The sequence below is a fragment of the Tasmannia lanceolata genome, unplaced genomic scaffold (genome assembly GCF_043159265.1).
Source record: "Tasmannia lanceolata isolate RefF3 unplaced genomic scaffold, GAP_Taslan_0.1 ptg000019l, whole genome shotgun sequence".
NCBI classification, from domain to species: domain Eukaryota; kingdom Viridiplantae; phylum Streptophyta; class Magnoliopsida; order Canellales; family Winteraceae; genus Tasmannia; species Tasmannia lanceolata.
In genome coordinates, this window is record NW_027518696.1 from 22,049,183 (window position 1) to 22,067,760 (window position 18,578).

The window sequence follows — 18,578 nt, forward strand, 5'->3', positions numbered from 1 at the left end:
CGACCATCGCATGTGGATTTTTGCTATCCGGGAGGTTTGAACTAGAGACCTCTGATACCATGTTAACTTACCGACTTGGAATTAGAGCCAAAGGTCTCAAGTTCAAACCTCTCGGATAGCAAAAATCCACATGCGATGGTCGGCCCAAAGTGGGACCACATGTGCCACGTGTTTGCCAAGTGGGCCACACGTGCGGGGGAGTGTGATAAAGATAAATAACGCCTTTCTCCAACAGCTTAAGCTTTTGGAAAAGTTGGTAAGTTAACATGGTATCAGAGCCAAAGGTCTCGAGTTCAAACTTCCCGGACAGCAAAAATCCACATGCGATGGTCGGCCCAAAGTGGGGGACCGCATGTGCCACGTGTTTGCCAAGTGGCCCACACGTGCGGGGGAGTGTTAAAAAGTATAAAAGATAAAAAAAAAACGCATTTCTCCAACAGCTTAAGCTTTTGGAGAAGTTGGTAAGTTAACAATTCTCATAGAGCTCTTTCTTTTATTCTGAATAATCAGTTATAATTTATAATCGTTATCAATTTTTACCAACCTAACGCTTTTTTTGGTGTAATCAATTGTGCAATTGCTTATAAGACGTAATCGGTAGAAAATAATGTGAAACGAACAGGGCCAAAACGTAATTTTGAGTCCAATAATCGGTTTGGTCCTCACAATCAGTATTCATAATCTAAAACCAATAGGGCCATAGAAATAAGAAATGATTATTAAACATCCAAACCATCTGCACAATGGGATCAATGATAAAGAAGATTCAGTGATTTCTGTATGATACAAATAATTTGAGTCCAATAATCGGTTTGGTCCTACCAATCAGTATTCATAATCTAAAACAAACAGGGCCTCAGAAATAAGACATGATTATTAAACATCCAAACCATCTGCACAATGTGATCAATGAGAAAGAAGATTCAGTGATTTCTGTATGATACAAATAATCCATCCCTCCCTAAAAGGGGGTGGAGATACCCTATGTCATCAAAATAAAAATAAAAAATAAAATCAAGTGTTGACACAACTGACGTGACCACAAGATCCGCAACACAATTATTATTTTTTCCTTATAATCATTTATTGAATAGGACAATAAATAAGCTATGCACAAAAGCTCAGCACTGAAACATTTTCACAAATATGACCAGCAGATAGGGAAAGACGACGTAAGAAAATGTAATTCAGCATCAAGCCAAATGTCAAGACAAATAGATAATAAGTTAATAACAGTACCTTGTCGGACCCAATATATACTACTCTATGTATATTGCATAGTTACACAGGTATTTATGTATTAAATTATTAATTGATGTTGTTAGGTAATATTTTTGTTTCTTCAATAAAAAGTAGAAAATTAGAAATAACAATTGAATTTTTGGCACGGATTTTTTTGAAGTTCTGCAACATAGTAATTCTTGAGATCTAAAGGTTATTCGTACATAATGCTGATTTTGGATCACAAATGACCTGTGATTGGGATTGATCGATTATAAGGGAGGAATTTTTTTTTGTAACCTTGGGCTGGCCTTGCCATAAGATTCTATCACAACAGAAATGCAGGGTACTAATGACACTGCTGAATTGTTATCAACCACAACTCCACAAGCATATTGAACTATTTTCATTTTCTTGCTTATTATTGGTATTTGCAACTAATAAATTTCCTAAATAACTTAGAAATAATGTACAGATCTATGTAACAGCCTAGAAATATATACATAAGTTTATACACACTATACATACATGTATATACACACATTCTACAATGCAACACAATGTGTTTTCTTGATTGTAAAGGTCCTGCGTCAATTCTCACTATGTCAGTGCCTCGTGGGTATTCAAAATTATCATGCAATATCATAATTAAGAGTGAATTTTTGCAATTTTCGAATAATATGTGATTGTGAACCATTATAAGCTTTACATGGAAAACTGATGATTATTTTCGAATATTAGCCACAACTGGCAACTATGTGTCACAGTTGTTAGCTTTGTAAATACTGGAGATTCAGATGGTTAATAGTTTTCTTTTGTTTGTGTGCATTTACTTGCAACGATACAAATACATGCAAACATCTATCCATGTATAAACGTAATGAGTGATCTCTTAAAATATGGATATTTTCATAAAGATGTAGTGTATACATTATAAACCGATTCCATTTCTAATACATTGATACAATAAAACCTCTCAAAACAGAATCCAGTCAAAACATATTTGCCCTCAGATCCAATAAAAACTCCATTCACTATGTGCCTCCTACATCTGAAAATAGATAGTCTTGCAAATTATAATTGATATTAAATTCAATAAAAAAATTCCCTAAAGAACAGGGTTTTCCCTTTTCTTTTCTTTTTTTTTTGTGGCGTGTGTGTAAAATACCAAGATGAACATGTTTTAGAAATTTTGGAAAGATGGAATATTCTCCTTCAACCAGTTCCCTTCAGCTCAAGTGTGGAAATCATTCTCTCAAAATTAAATGTTAAATGTTTGATAAGTAGTTCTGACCATGGTTTGAAATTTCGGTTTCGGACCCCACCGAAATCGAAATTTCGGCCAAAATCCGGCGAAACAAGCAAAACACTAATTTATTCAATCCAAAATTTCAGCCGAAATTACAACGAGATTTCGGTAATTTCGGTCAGAATTTCGGTAAAATATTAAATTAATTAATAAAAAACAGGTTTTTGGGTTAAATTTCGGAAAAAAATGGAAATAAATTTCGGTGTCGGTCTCCACCAAAATCCGAAATTTCGGTACGATACGAAATTTTGGACTTCGGTCGAAATTTAAAACCATGGTTCTGACAGATGTCCTTGGAGAATAAAATGGATTACCATTCAAAAAAAAAAAAGGACACATGTACTTGGAGAATAGAGGACCTCATCAAGGAGATTCTAGACTTACGGAATGCCTATCAGGGGTGACTAAACAAATGGAAATGATGTGGTGCAGGGGCCCTCAGTTCAACTGGAGGGGAAAAATGTGGAAGTTGTAAATGTGATCTGTCTGCGACAGTGTGTGTAAAGTACCACATGAACATTATCTTTCCTTCTAGCAATGGACCAAATTACCTTTTCAAAAAAAAAAAAAAAAAAGAAATGGACCAAATTACAAAGATCCTTTCAGTAACATACCTGAGAAAATATTAGAACACGATGATTTGTCTGACGCAAACGTGTGAGCAGTTTGTCAAGTATTACTAGCTTCCCACTGCTTAAGACAATCCGTTCAATTTTACTGCTATCATTAATGTTAGTATCCCCACCATAACCGTGATCTGCACTTTCAAATAGAAAAGGATGATTGCAGCATTTCTTCAACTCCACGACAATATTTAAAAGTGAAACCTGCATGTTTGAGAAGAATAGTCAACATCCATTTGGGGTTCATCCTTAGATTTATTTTGTTTCCAAAAAGTGTGTGGCTAGCTACGCTTTGGTGAACAGTGCAAGAATCTTGGTACTGCTTGAAATAGAAGACGCAAACTCACGGTTGAAGGGTACCAAACAGAAGACCCACACACACAGTTGAAGTCTGAAATGTGTACAAACCTGATTTCCTCGGACTCCTTTGTTCAGATTTTGGAAGTTACGTTCTAAAATCCACTTATAATACCTTGAGGAATGTCACCATAAAACAGTCAGCTAACATTACCATCAGTTATAAGCAGATTGTTCAAAGTTACTGATAGAGTTCTTACTGTTTCTGAAGGGGAGACATTTCAACTCTGAGAATGCGTTCGATTTTTGGAGGTAAAGACTTCTCAACATCCTTGATAACTCTTCGGAGAATGTGAGGCCTCAATTCTTTATGAAGATTACCAAGCTAAACAAAAATCCAGCTGAGACTTCAGTGAAGTATAGATTATCTGAAGATATCATGTGGTCCAAAGTTCTTTACCGTACTAGACAAGACATGGAAATGAGATTTTGGGGTAATTGGTCAAGGGCTATACCTCAATTTCATTGAAAGAGCTTAAATTTTTGTATTTCTCAACAAAATCATCTTTGTTCTTGAACTTCTCCGGATCAAGGAAATGCAGTAGAGCCCTACCATGTAAGAACAAAGAGATAAATGGAGACAAAACTTTTTCAGACACACATGTGAAGTTCAAAAGATCTGGAAAAAATCAAATATGCATTGAACATAAAGAATGACAAATAAGTTCTCTTTAAATGCAACTAGTCAAAGTTAATCTCCAAATAATGAAGCACAGCAAGTAGAACGTAAAATGACTGGACGTTTTAGTGATCATGTACGATAAAAAAAAATACAACGGAAAAGGGGTAAGAAGAGTCAATCACTCAACTATATTAAACCAAGACGGTGAAATTAATAATAAATTTAAAATTGCATTTATAAGACGCATACTCAAAGTTTTACTTGCAAATACAATACATGAACAAGCCTAGAAGGCTAGAAGTATCCGTGAACTATCTAGGTAACGTGTCGTGTCAGACAACCTACGTTGGGCCTCTAGAAGTATCCGAGTATCATAGTTTCAATCCCAGCTAGGCAAAAAAAAGACAATATTCACCCGGCAGCTCCGTCCCCGGAGAAAGAAAAAAAACCTATTCATCTTGTCTTGGTGTTCCCACAAATTCAAGGTTGAGAACCTTATTCACATAGAAGTCAACAAGCTTGGCTCCCGCTCTAGGTATGTGACTGATGTTACCACTAACCTAATGTGGAAAGCCTTTCTTGAAGATATGTTGCTATTTAAAATTAATATTGTGCAAAATAGAGAAACAAAGTTTGTCAAATCATATCTTCTGTAGTTTAAGCATTTAAAGTAATGTGCTTAAAAAGGGGCAAACCGAACAAAGCGACCTGAACCACCGTGTCTAATCAGCTCAATCAAAATGTTCTAATCTTTCCAAAGGTAAGATAAAGCACGTGTTCATGGGCGGAATCTTTTAACCCATATGGCCATCACCATCCAGAAACCATCAACGATTTTTCCTTTGTTTTAGACACAAAATCACGCACAAGCACATGCAGCAACACAAAATGTTGGCAGATTTACTTAAACATTCTTCCACTCTCCTTCGTTTCTTTTTTCTTTCTTTTTTCCTATCATCCTTTGATCAAAATTCCAACCTACAAGACAGAATTGTTGGCGAAATTCTATAAAAACTATTCTTTACAAGAAAGAAGAAAAATGACGGAAAATTGTTACCATTTAAAAAAAATGAAGGAAAATTGTGGTGTCAATGAGTTTATCTCCTCCAATTTGATAAGGTCGCACAATTACCACTACTTGCACAGGAGACTTGGTAGGAGGTAGTACAACCCCTTCGTACGGGATAGTTCAATTAACGCTACCAATTGAGAAGAAAAATGCTACTAAGAAATTACAACACTAAATCTTGATAATCTCGTTCTTTTCATCTATTTAATTGTAACTAAGGCTTGATAATAAAAAGGTCTTCCAGCACGTTTATGCCTATTTCATTTGACATTTCATATATCTTCTGTTATTACAAATATGAGATCATGTGGTGTCACAGTTTCAGGTCAGACTGAATGGGCAGTTGAACAGGTTTGGACCACAACTCTCGCTTCACCAATTCAATCACTGGGCTGGCTTTAAAAAATACAGATCAGACGAAATCAACCATAAAATTATACAATAATGACTTTAACCATTTACATTGTAAGATAGGTAGTTTAAAAAAACTCAAGCATTCTTATGCACATATTGCATGATACAAATATGGAAATAGATATTGTATAGTAATATGTCTATTATATAATAATATAAAAATTTCCTGACAAATAATAGTTAGGCACTGTAAAGAGCTCTCGAAAAAATAGAAAGTAAAGTACTGGATGAATGTGCAATTAATTGGCACTTTGGCAGCACTGACTTCTAATTTGAAAGTACGCTTTAAATAATTAAAATGTCGTATAGACAGTTTTGGTACTTAAATGTTGTGAACCGGGCCCATGTTTGCAACAGTCAACACAAGATTACAAAGAGACTTGCATTCTCTTCCAATGTTTTAGATAAAAATACAGCACAAATTTCTGAAGGGAATGATACTTAAAATTTTGAAATTAATACATACCAACGTCGCATGCAAATTAATGGTATTCACCCATTCAAATATTATTGATAATAGCATGGCTGCTTCTTAATGTGGCAATCATATAAATAGTATAACAAACTTGAAAACTCACATGAAGGCAAGTGGAGCGCAAGGTCATCTATATTTAAAAAATAATATGGATTTGTTATTACAGATAATAACATGTTATTAACAGTAATAACATGGATACTTCTTCATGTGGCAATGAAAGCAAGTTGGGCAAGTTCATCTATATTTAAAAAATAAAAAACCATATTAAGAGTAATCACCATAGCTCTTCAACACTGTTTTGTAGTGGAGTTCCCGTAATAAGCAACTTGTTTTTGGTGAAAAATTCCTGCAACAAAAGAAAACTATCATCTATCGCATCTACTCAAGCAACAATAAACTAGTCTGGTTACTAAATGAGCAGAGTCACACAAACCAATATAGTATGGAAGACACATTGGGAAAGGTGTCATACCGAAAGAGTTGTATACAAGGAAGCTTCACTATTCTTTAGCCTGTGTGCTTCATCAACCATAAGATAGTTCCATCTGATCTTAGAGAAAACAGCTTTATCTTTTAATACTACTTCATATGTAGTCAATAAAGCATTGAATTTAATGTGTCGGCCACTTGTTTTGTTTGTGTAGAACTCATATTGCTGACAAACCTGCAACCACAAGAAAAGGATCAAATTGTGTACAAGCATCGCTAAAATGATTATATACTTTCCAAGGGTCAGCATAGACATCTCAAGAAAAATAACAAGAGTTTTGATTTTCAAAGGATGGATAGAATCTCTTATTAGTTAAGAGAATAACTACATTTCATAAGCGCTAACACCTATGACATTCCACAAAGAAAAGAGAAATCCCAGCCCACATATTATTTAGAAAATCTATATACTTCAATTCAACCGGTGTCTGCCATAGCCTCCCCAGCTCATCAATCGGCGTGGTGCAGATATAGTCTGGCGTAGGATGAATCACAAACCTGGCGTAGGACAAATCACACAGATGACATTAGTGATCTCCCATGCGGTTAGCCAATCTCCTAACCTGTTGAAATTGAACCAGACGCCCCGCCACCCTATGTTGAATCTCTTCGGTCATATCCGCAAACCTCCAGGGATGGAAACTGCTCTAATCCATCCACGTAATAACATTTAGGGAGTTTTCCTCCACTGCACGTCTTCTCAATTCACTGATGTCCATGATATCGTGATGCCCTGAGGCAACACCCTCCCTTCCACCACATCGAGGAATCTGGGTATAAAAAATAGGCTAATATGAAAAAAAAAAGGAGGAAAAACAAATTGGTGGTTCAATAAGCAAGGTGGACTATTAGCTATCCAAGTTGACAAGGATTTGTACTTGAGGCAGGCTCAACTTTCCAAAGGCCTTAAAACACCTCCACAATGCTCCTAACCATCAATTCGCCAAAGACACTACTATTGTGTAAATCTTCATCAGAAGAAAATTTATACTCCCAATGAACTCATAACATAATGTATGTTTTCCAAAGACTACAATACCACAGCAGAAGGCTCTATCCATCTCACCTAAGTTTTCAGCAAAGCCTAACGCTGGGCATTAGTTGGTTCTCCAAACTCACATTGGTTATGAATTCTTCTTAAATGTCCCGTCCGGCAACTACTAACCCATTTTCTTTATATTGTGATAACAGAAATGATATTGCAACGTGAATCAATATTGTCTACCATACTAAGATTGTTTTTTTTTTTTTATCTTTTATTTCGGAAATGAAACATCACATAAAAATTGACCACCATTTTGTTAGCGAGATGGTGCTTTTCAACGTGCCACCTGACTCATGCTTCAAACTGGCCAAGCATACCTTCTTCAAACCACTTTCAAGTTGTCGAACCCATCTTATTGTCTAAAGATTTCAATGCTTTGAGTGGCATCTCAGTTGAGGAGTTTTAAAAACTTATCAGTTTTCGCATATCAAATCATAAATTGGTGGATAATCAAGTGTAACTTATTCGCATCTTACAATGTAACTAAAGTGAGCTAATTTTGTCATTCCAGTTCAATTCTTACAGATCATGTTGTTCAATAAATAGCATAACATGAATTTTGAATTTTTTTTCAGCTACATCCCCTAATTAGCCTAGCAAAATTACAATGAGGGAGTCAGGCACAATGATTAACCCATAAAATCAATTACCTAAAAATTGTGAACACCTTAATCCATCCAAAAGTACTTCGATCTCTGCTATCCAATCTCACCCAGCGATTTAACGCGACTAAAGCGAAGCCACTCACATCACAAAACGCACCCTCGCATACTTGTAGTACTATATACTGTTAGTCCTCCAGATTAACTCTGCTGGGCTGATCAAAGTTACAGTTGGTAACCATTCATAGAAGCCATGCCCAGTAAATAAAGACCCACAACAAAACAAAGAATCCTTACAAAGGCTAAGTGATGCAGTACAACTTCCTAGCCCAAATTTTGACCCACAATTGGAGCCAAAGCATGAGCCAAAGAGGATGGAAAAATCATTGTTCGTAACCCAGGATAAGAGACCAATTCCGATGCAGATGGGCCCAAGCTTTTAAATTTCGGCTGAACATTTTGTTTCAGACAAAATATTTTGATTCAGACTGCTTCCAAAACAAAATCCATTTGAATTCGGAAACATACCAGATTTTTCCTGAAATTTCGGGATTCCGTTAGTGTTTCGGTCGAAATATGCGAAACATGTAACTTTTCAGATAAAAGAAAAAAGCAAAGTTTCTATTGAAACTTCGACAGAAATCCTAACAAAAATCAACTCCACTTGCAGAAACGAGGAGAACAATGATATTCCTTTAAGATATATCTAAAAAATTGACAAAAAGAAAAAGAAAAACCAGGGGTGAAAAATATTACCTGGATTTCGGCCATGATTTCGAGCAGAAATGTTTCCGTGGTTTTACAAGATTAAACTGAAATGACATTATGCTCATGACCGGCACCAAAAGTGAAATTTAAAACCCTGGATAGGGCACACTTAAACGCAGGACAGTGGGATGCAGATGAGGCACATCCTTCAAAGGAATCAATAGTCAATTAAGTTATTTAAGTGAATTGGAAAAAAAAAGAGGGCCCACGACACTATTCACATCATTGTTCATCAATACTATTTGTGTTGTCCACAACAGTATTTATTTTGCAATTCACATCCATCACATAGGATTAGAGCTTGGAACTGAAGTTGAATTATTTCTATTTAAAGTCAATAGTTAGAAGAAGATTCACATTGTTGTTCAGGACACTATTCACATCATTACACAGGATTAGAGCTTGGGAGTGAAGTTGAATTATTTATGTTTATAGTCAATAGTTAGAAGGTTTAAGAGTTGGGAATATAAGTGTTTTAAAAAATAGTCCATAGTTTCTACCCATTAGGAGGTGTTGGATGTGGCGCAAGGAAGGAGCCCATTGGGAGGTTCTAAAGATTCTACCCATTCGATCAGATCCTGCAGAGGCCCGCCGGAGATTAGAATACCAATGAAGCAGATCGAAGAGCGATCATTGGCCCTTAGAAGATGCTTGGTGGGATCAATGCCTATACAGCAAACGGAGCCTGGAAGAGATATGGGTAAGAGCCAAAAGTCTTTGGAACATGCCCCAATTACCAAAACCTTTCCATATTGGCCCATTATTAGTCCTCTTCAGCTTTGAATCAGAATCCCTAGCTGAACAGATCCTTCACCAAGGAATCAGTGCCTTTGGTGACTTCCTATCTTCATTGAAACCCTGGAACCCAATGATAACCTCTTCCGTGAAAGCTAGATGGATCAGATTCTACGATATCCCGCTACATGCATGGACCTCATCAACAATCGAGGCTTTGGGGAAGCACTTTGGGCAAGTAATTGAAGTTGACGGACAACCATGATCATTGCATGAATTATGCCTCTGCCAAAGTTTTATCCACGGAATGGAAATATCAGATTGCTTTTATTCGTATCAAGGTAGGTTCAAGTAGCTTCTTGATACACATTAAGGAGGCAAAAGAAGGGACGATAACTAGTGAAATCATATGCCCAGCTAACAAAGAAGGAATCCCTAGTGCTCTTCAAGAGGCAGAAGATAAGCACGGTAGCATGTCACTGCCAAAGAGAAACCCAACCTGTGTGAGCAAAGGAAAAGTTTTTCCAAGGAACAAGGGAGAAAAAAGAGCCGTTGTCCGAATTTTTTGAATTTGAACCAAGTTTGATGTCTAGGATCGTATTGCAGGAATCAGGGTTGCGTACGTCAAATCAAAAAAGAAAACTAGGAAGAGTAGGAAAATCCAACCAAACGGATTTTCATAGTGCAGTAATGGCCAGTATAAATGGCTGTCAATTGAAGGTTGTCAGACACGCTTCATGAAAAGGGAAGGATATATTCACAAGGAAGTATAATGAGAGCCCCGATAAGTTAATTGGTAATTTTAATTGGGCCAAGAAGGGCAGGCGTCACTTCCAGAGGAAACATGTCCCTTCGGTACAGAATTCGATGAGTTGTCATAAAGGATAAGGCTCCTTCTCTAGAAGCGGCATTCAACCCAAGAAAAATAATCATTACCACAAGCCACTGACGCTTCAGGTCATTAAAGGCGGTCTATCATTATTTAAAAGGAAGCTCCAGGGTCGTCTAAAAATAGAGAAGAAAAAGAAGAAGAAATTTCATTCATCTATTCAAGGCCTAATGGAAAACCCCAACTCTTCAGGAAAAGGTGATGGGGAAGACAGAAAAGGGAAAACGAAGGTCTAAAGGGAGGAACCAGCAGATGAAAGCAAAAAACCACCAAAAGTCAAGGAGAAAAGGCCTTATGAAGGGCCTCCAACACCAAAAGAAATAGCAATGGAAATCCTGAAGAAGGACTGGAAGCAATTCAAGGCAGATGCTAGAAAAAATGTAGAGGAATTTTTCAGTCTAACTGGATCGACAGATTTTAAAAAGACCTGTGTTCCAAAATACAAGCTCCCGTTCTTTAAAAAGGCCTTAGAAGAAGAAAGATAGGAAAGGAGGCAGAGGTGGGTGTTCGAGCAAGGAGCGAAAGAAAGTGTAAAGGTAGTTTTTCCGGAGTAACGGGCGACCTGTCGGGTTGAGAAGGATGCTAGCATAGTGGATGAGATGGTCGGTTCCGGGCAATAGGGGATGTCTTCGGGTCAACAGAGGATAAAGGGGAGGAAAAGGAAGAAAGCAAGAGTCAGAGGCAGAAAAATGATGGGTCCTCTGACCCCCGTAACTAGAAAGCTTTCCATCCTCTTGTTGCTGTAAATATCTTTTTGGGTTGGTCTTTTGTGTCCTCTTTTCTTTTTTCTGGTTTTATCAGTCTTTTAGTGAAAAGTCCTTGGTGGAATTTCAAGAGTGTCTAAACATTTTTTGGATGTTGAAGTTTCTGGTTAAAAGTTTTGTGCGTTAAAGGAGTACAGTGAGAATTTTCAGAAGGTTTGATATCTCACATTGAGGACTCTTTGAGTACTAAGGGGGCTGGAGTTAGTCTCTTTTTCGGAGTCCAAGGGTTGATGTTATCGATAAGCTTTCCCCGTCATTTGATTAGCAAAATTTGTTAAGGGCAGGGTCATAGCAGTTTTTCTTGAACAGCAGTTCTAAATGGAAGATAGTAAAGGAACATCAAAGTGGGCTTGAGGATCCTTGATCTCCGCTGCTTGGGATGTATATTCTTCCATGTTCTGAGTTAATAGATGAGCAAGAGTTGTGCATGGAACGATGCAGTCGCTCGACTAATTTCGAGCCTCTTATTAACTTGCCACTGCAGAAGGGAGCCCTTTGGTATAGTAAAGGTGGAGTAAAGTGGACTGTTTGGATTGGTACTAGGATGGAGAGGTATTCAAGATCCCTACTGTAGATCGCAAAGGAGTTATATGTTGGCTTTGTTAAGGAATGACCAGGAATTTAGACAGATAGCATCTTTTGACCTTGCGTAAAGGTTTTCTTTTCTAGACATTGGAGTTTGTTCTGATGTTTTGATGCTTGTAATCATGACGGACTTCTAGTCCCTTTTTCATGCAATTATAAGTATGATTTATAAATATTAATGTCAATTTTCAAAACAAAACAAAAAGGTCCATAGTTTAGTAAGCATTTTATGTTTCTTTTATCTTAATTTTACGCAGACAGATAAGAACTCTAATTGGACGATCACTATAGGGGAAGTATATTTGCAAATGGGAGGATTCTTTGAAAAAGTTTTGGGGGTGCAACTTGGGTCAGGCTCAAACCGAACCCAACGGGTTCAACCCGATTTTGGCTCGGGTTGAGTTGGCATTTCCTTGGGCTGGGTTGTGTTACGGCGGGGAAAAGCCAACGCGATTTAATTTCGGGTTGGGTTAGTGTTGAGGCCTTGGCAACCCGAACCCAACCTTCGTCCTCGAATTTTATCTTGATTTTCTTTTGGTTATGTTTTTTTCGTTTATTTTTCTGTTTGGCCCTAGGTGAACCCGAACCCAACCCGACCCGATTTCATATTACATGGGTTGGGTTAGGGTTGAGAGATTCAGAGGCGGGTTGGGTTAGGGTTGAGCATCCGCGACCCAAGGCTCGGGATGGGTCAAATTAGGGTTGAGGGAATGCTATCTCGTATTGGGCTAGAGTTGGCGTCAGCCCGATCCAACCCTTGAAAGATTTCTGCAGAAAATTTTTTGTAGATTTCGTACAGGTCTTTGAGCTATGGTGGTGATCAACCTAAATCAGATTTATTTCGCTGCATTTTTTATTTTATTTTTAAATTGACTTTTATTAACTCTTAAAGGTTACAGATAAGGGGACAAGTGGTCCCCCATTAGTAACAGGCAAAAGCCCTGGTTGGTCCACATTGGATATAGACCATCATACAATGTAATTCAGTGGATACAATAAGAAAACTAACTATTCCGATGCGCATCTACCACATCCAAAGTGAAAATATACATTTCTTCACGTTCAATGCCCTCTTTCGCTAACTTATCTGCTGATTCGTTCGCCGATATCCTTCAGTGTTCAATTTTGGGCTTAAAGATGCCTTACTAAATCTCGAATTTCCGCTATCTAAGATTGAAGCCTCCAAGGTCCCTTTGAATTTTCTGATGCCCATGCAATGGCATTCGCCCTCAATAATAAGGGGGCCCATGAGGTTTTGAGGGTAATATCTTATGCCAAAGAGGAGAGCCCTTATCTCGGCCTCATTTGCATCACAAGACCCCACCAATCCTGAATAAGACATGATAATAGTTCCATTCCCATCTCGAATGACACCACCGATCCCCGCTTTTCCTGGATTTCCTAAAGAACTTCCGTCAAAATTTAATTTCATCTATCCCATCGGCGGAGAAATCCACTTTGGTGTTTTCTTAATCTTTACCTTCTTTTCCCAGATAATAGCTTTCCAGTTCCTCATGGTTTCACCCAACCAATAAGGCATCCCTTTTTTTTCTTTCACCCATGTAATAAGCTCAATCTTTATGGCGCTACTGACCCGGTCCACCGATGATATCTTATCTTCGAAAATTCTACTGTTTCTTTCCTTCCATACATTCCAAATTATAGCATATCGTAGTAGTTTCCACATGGTCTGGCCGGTTTCCCCGAACATGCCATCACTCCAATATAATAATACCCTCCTGATGGTCCTCGGAAAAACCCAATTAACGCCAAACGCTCGCAATGCACTGGTCCATAGTTGATAGGAGAAGGGGCAACGAAGTAATAGATGGTTCAACATTTCTTCCGATTGTCTACATAGAATGCACCAGCTAGCCATTTGGATCTTTCTTCTTTTGAGTCTGTCACATGTATTGATACATTTAAGCACAACTGTCCACGCAGAAGCTCCCACCCTTGGAGGAGCGATGGTCTTCCATATGTGAGACTGTCGCGATGCACTCCTCAAACCATTATTTAAAGATGAAACGGACTTCACTGAGAAGCTTCCTTGCCAATCCGGAATCCAAACTCTCTCATCCTGTTCCAATGGAGAACAATGTTGTGAATTTAAGAGCTGGAGAAGAGATGCAAAACTGACTATCTCATCATCCTTGAGATATCTCCGCATTCTAATATCCCAAAAGGGTTGTCGCTGTCCATCGCCTCTAATCAAGTATTCAGCCACTGTTGAATCAGGATTGACTGCGATCCGGAATAAATTGGGGAGGCAAGTCTCAATACTTTCTCCCCTATCCATAGATCTTTCCAGGATCGAATGTCATTTCCCCTTCCAGCCCTATATCTTACCGTGGAATCAAAATCTTCCCGTGAGGAACATATTGATTTCCAGGCTCCCGACCCTTTTCCTACAGCAGGTTTTCTTGCACTCCATTCCCCCCATTCTCTTCCATATTTATCGCCAATTATCTTGTGCCAAAAAGTTCCCTTTTCCTCCCCATAGTGCCATAGCCACGTGCCAAGTAACGATTTATTGCGATCTTTTATTTTCCCAATCCCAATCCCAATCCTCCATGTTTTTTCAACTTTGAAATTCTCTTCCAATTCAGTAAGTGTTTCAATTTCTTGCTTTTGCCATCACCCTCTGAGAGAAAAGTCCCGCTGTAGCTTTTCAATTCTTTGAGCTATTTTTGCTGGAATCTTAAATAAGGACAGGAAGTATACCGGCAAATTTGAGATGAAATTTCGCTGGAGAAGAGATGAAATTTCACTGCAAGTTTCATCTTCGGGATCTTTATTCTACTAAATAGTGACAATCATATATTTGTTCTAGATTATTTAGTATCAAACCATCAATTCTAGACTTTTTCTACATTATTCGGCATCGGAGTGTCAATGGTACATTTGTTCTACATTTCTAGGCTATCTCGTCGTAATGTAGAAAATAAGTCCTACGAAAAGAAGAGGACAAAGACTACTTTGCTAAACCCACTTTAAATACAGAAAACTACAGCACGTCAAAGAAAGTATCTTCAAAGATCTAGGGTTCCACTAGCATCAATGCCACATAAGATAAGAAAAAAAAGATATGATACAAGTGATTTGAAACCCAGTAATTTCACAAAATCATCCTTTCACCAAAACTCATCTTCTCTATGAGCTAAACATCCTCAACCCAGCTCAAAGGAATGAGTACCATGCCAATTATTTATCGGATATGTCGGACTTCCCTTCTCAAGCTCTTTGAGGTTGTTAGACCTCACGAGACCACAACATCATACCCTCAGCCTGCTAATCAGGATTCAGGACAATCCTTAACAATATCCCCCTCTCCGCACAACAGGTAAAAGGTTGTCTCAATGCCAAAATTCCAATCAAAACAAAGTAACTCTTTCAACATACCCCAATTCAATCCCCTAAGCAAAAGGATTTAAGACCCTCCAACCACCCAATTAAAAGGAATGATCAACTTTCGAAGTTTTGTTATTAATATATATGTCAACAAGAAGATTTGACCACTACTTCCTAATAAATCCTTGTTAAAAAAACTTTGATTTCTTGAAGGAGACCATTTCATTCTTTCCCTAACATGCCTCATTCCATGCACAAGATGAACTCCCATCCAGTCTTAATCCACATACTAAATTCTTATGTATTCTCACCACCCTATCAGCCACTATACCAATACTGTACAGATCAATAAATAATAGATTGTAAGATCAAAGAAGATAAACTTTGCTAGCAATATTCTTCCAAATAAGATTCTTCCCAATAAGGACAAGAATGAAATCTTTTGCAATTTCAAACTGTTATGCATAGCAATCTATTCCATCACTGTAATGCACTTGCTAATCAACTAAACGGAGGAAAGGCCTGAGTTTGCTAAGGATCAAATGAGAAACAATTATCAATGGACAGGAGTAGCATTTAGGATAGACCATATAAACAACTTGAACTGCAAAATATACCTAAAAGCAGCACTGCTTTTATATTAAGTGAGGACAAAGAGGATTTCATCATGGAAACTTCGAAAACACTCTTATCATTCTACGTAAATACTCAGCATACAGACTTTGAAATACATGCAAAATAAAGCACATCAAACCTCTCGGCTTGCACGGTTTCCAATATATACAACTACATTCATTTCAGGGAGCCACTTCCTGAATTCCTTTGCCCAGTTTGATAAAGTTGACAATGGTACCACAACAAGAAATGGCCCATGGACTTGTTGTGCATTCTGCGAGAACAACAAAATGGAGAAGCTTTGTTATTGGGACAAAAAAAAATGTAAGAGAATGGCCTATGAGCAAGATGAAAGCACAAGGATAAACACGCAGCATACCTGTAGAAAACCTAGCATTGAAACTGATTGAACGGTTTTACCAAGACCCATCTCATCAGCTAGAATTACATTTGTATCATTTCTCCAACTGTGTTAGAAACAAGGCACCACTAAGAAAAATACCAAGAAACGTTGTGTCCGCACTATACCTTTTACATACCAACAACATAACAACAATTTATAATCTCCAACAGAGAGGCTGGACCATACCTGTTTACGAGAAAATTCAAGCCCTCAAGTTGATAATCACGAAGTTTACCCCCTTTCAACCACTCTGGCTGTTCATCAAGCTTTCGCAAACTAGCTATACAGCAAAATTTGCCAAATTACATGATGAATAATGATTGCATGGATATAATATTTAGTTACAGTAACAAACTAAACTAGAAGTAAACAAACACGCATGACATCAGAAAAGAACAAGCATAGACAATGGTTTAAGAAAAACCTCAGAGCAAAATGAGGTAGAAAGGGTATACTGAGACCAATATACCTATATAGATAGATACAGGACACATTTACAAAATGGCAAATAATCAGCAAAAAACAGCATATGGAGAATGGAATATTAACCCCAAATGCTCGATGATGTGTTGGAAAGAGTACAGGAAATGGTTAGGGAAGACAACTTCGCTCCAACTAATTTGCAATTCCATCATAGTGAACCATTTCAATAATTACGCCAGTCCAAAGTCATACAAATATAAAAAAATGTTATTTGTGTAGTGACCCGAAGCTCCCTAGCTAGATCAGAAGTTCGCTTCTCACTTCCCAAATTCAGTGGAAGCATGCTTCCAATGCATATTCTTTTAATTAAAAGTTTCCTTTTCTTTTCATTTGTTTGAATGGTGGCAAATTTCATTAAATAGGGAAGACTGAGAAAGTCCATACAGCAAATACAAAGAAAACAGAAAAGTAAAGAAGTACAAAAGCGCACAGAAACATAGCCCTATCACGGGGGTAAGAAATCAAACATCTAAATATCTTGCTTATGTACTCCCTCCCTAGCAAGCTTGTCGGCAATCCCATTAGCAGATCTTCTCACATGCAAGGAGGAGAGACAGGAGCCTTCAGATTTATCTTTAATCTCATCAAAGGAACGAGCAAATCTCCAAGGGGGAGCCATAGAACCCTTAAGCCACCTTATGACATTAAGTGAGTCTCCCTCAACTATTGTTTGGGCCCAGTCTATCTCTTTGCAAATAATTAATACCTTGATGAACTGCCCTCACCTCTGTTTCAATGGCATCTGTTGTCCCAATAGGCCCTGAGAAAGCCCATATAACTTCCTCAATTTGCTGTCCCAAAAGTATGTTTCTTATTTAACTGATTATTTTCCTAAAAGAATGTTTTTCACTTTTGATAATACCAAAGTGTATTTAAAACTTTAAAACTCATCTTAAGTTTCATATAAAAGATACGTGAATCTTTTTCTAGAAACTTAACGCTAAATTTAAATTAAGAAAACATGAAAAACTATGAATCCCTAAAACTTGCAATTACAATCAGCAATGAAGACCACTTTCTTGTAAACCAAACCTATATTAATTCTTACTACCTGAAAAACAAAAAACAATATTAACTCTTACTACATAACCTACTATAATCCTATCTCTTTCTATAGCTTCTTATTCACTTCAATGAGACTTATTACATTCTTCACATTGACTTCGATGACATTTCCAACATATTTCCTCTATACTTATACCTTTTTCTCTTCCTGCATTTTCTCTGATTTAGACACCTAACTTCTTCATTATATACTCACATTGCTTCCTGCCCTTGTAACTATGGTTAATTGTAAAATATAAGAATAGGGGACTGATATGGCCACCCCTTCTTCCATTCCAACTTATTTCTTTGTTTTCTTTTCCCTGTCCAATAGCTGTTTCTACCTTAAATGACCAAAATATCCATAATTTGGTTGAATGAACTGAGGCCAAAAGTAGGAAGAGGACGAAGGAAAAAAAAAGTGTGCGAGAGAGAGAGAGAATCCTTTGATTTCTCCCTCGATGATTTTCACCTGCCAAAACCATGGCTCATCCTAAGACCCGAACCACAACCACACCACAATCACACCATCAGTCTTGCTCCTATTGCCCTTAATAAACAACCACATGCATACATTAACCTCAATCCCAACATCTTCTACCAATTGCCCTAAACACATCGAAATTTCATCAATGTTTATGTAATATATTGCCCCAGCTCCAGCATATAACGATTGAAATGGCACTTGTTCAAGTACACAAAATCATTGCAT

At 37.5% G+C, this 18,578-nt stretch overlaps 1 protein-coding gene across 2 annotated transcripts in view; it reads right to left on the reverse strand.

The window, feature by feature from the left end:
• LOC143853009 (protein CHROMATIN REMODELING 5-like) overlaps nt 1-18,578 on the reverse strand; it is a 69,106-nt gene that overhangs the window by 29,806 nt on the left and 20,722 nt on the right. For both annotated transcript variants that reach the window (XM_077362703.1, XM_077362702.1), the window contains exons 11-19: nt 16,526-16,619; nt 16,316-16,403; nt 16,076-16,210; nt 6,566-6,757; nt 6,372-6,439; nt 3,966-4,059; nt 3,711-3,835; nt 3,562-3,625; nt 3,145-3,357 (exon numbers count right to left, since the gene is read on the reverse strand). In XM_077362703.1, coding sequence (XP_077218818.1) covers nt 3,145-3,357; nt 3,562-3,625; nt 3,711-3,835; nt 3,966-4,059; nt 6,372-6,439; nt 6,566-6,757; nt 16,076-16,210; nt 16,316-16,403; nt 16,526-16,619 — 1,073 coding nt within the window. The remainder of the gene's footprint in view (nt 1-3,144; nt 3,358-3,561; nt 3,626-3,710; nt 3,836-3,965; nt 4,060-6,371; nt 6,440-6,565; nt 6,758-16,075; nt 16,211-16,315; nt 16,404-16,525; nt 16,620-18,578) is intronic.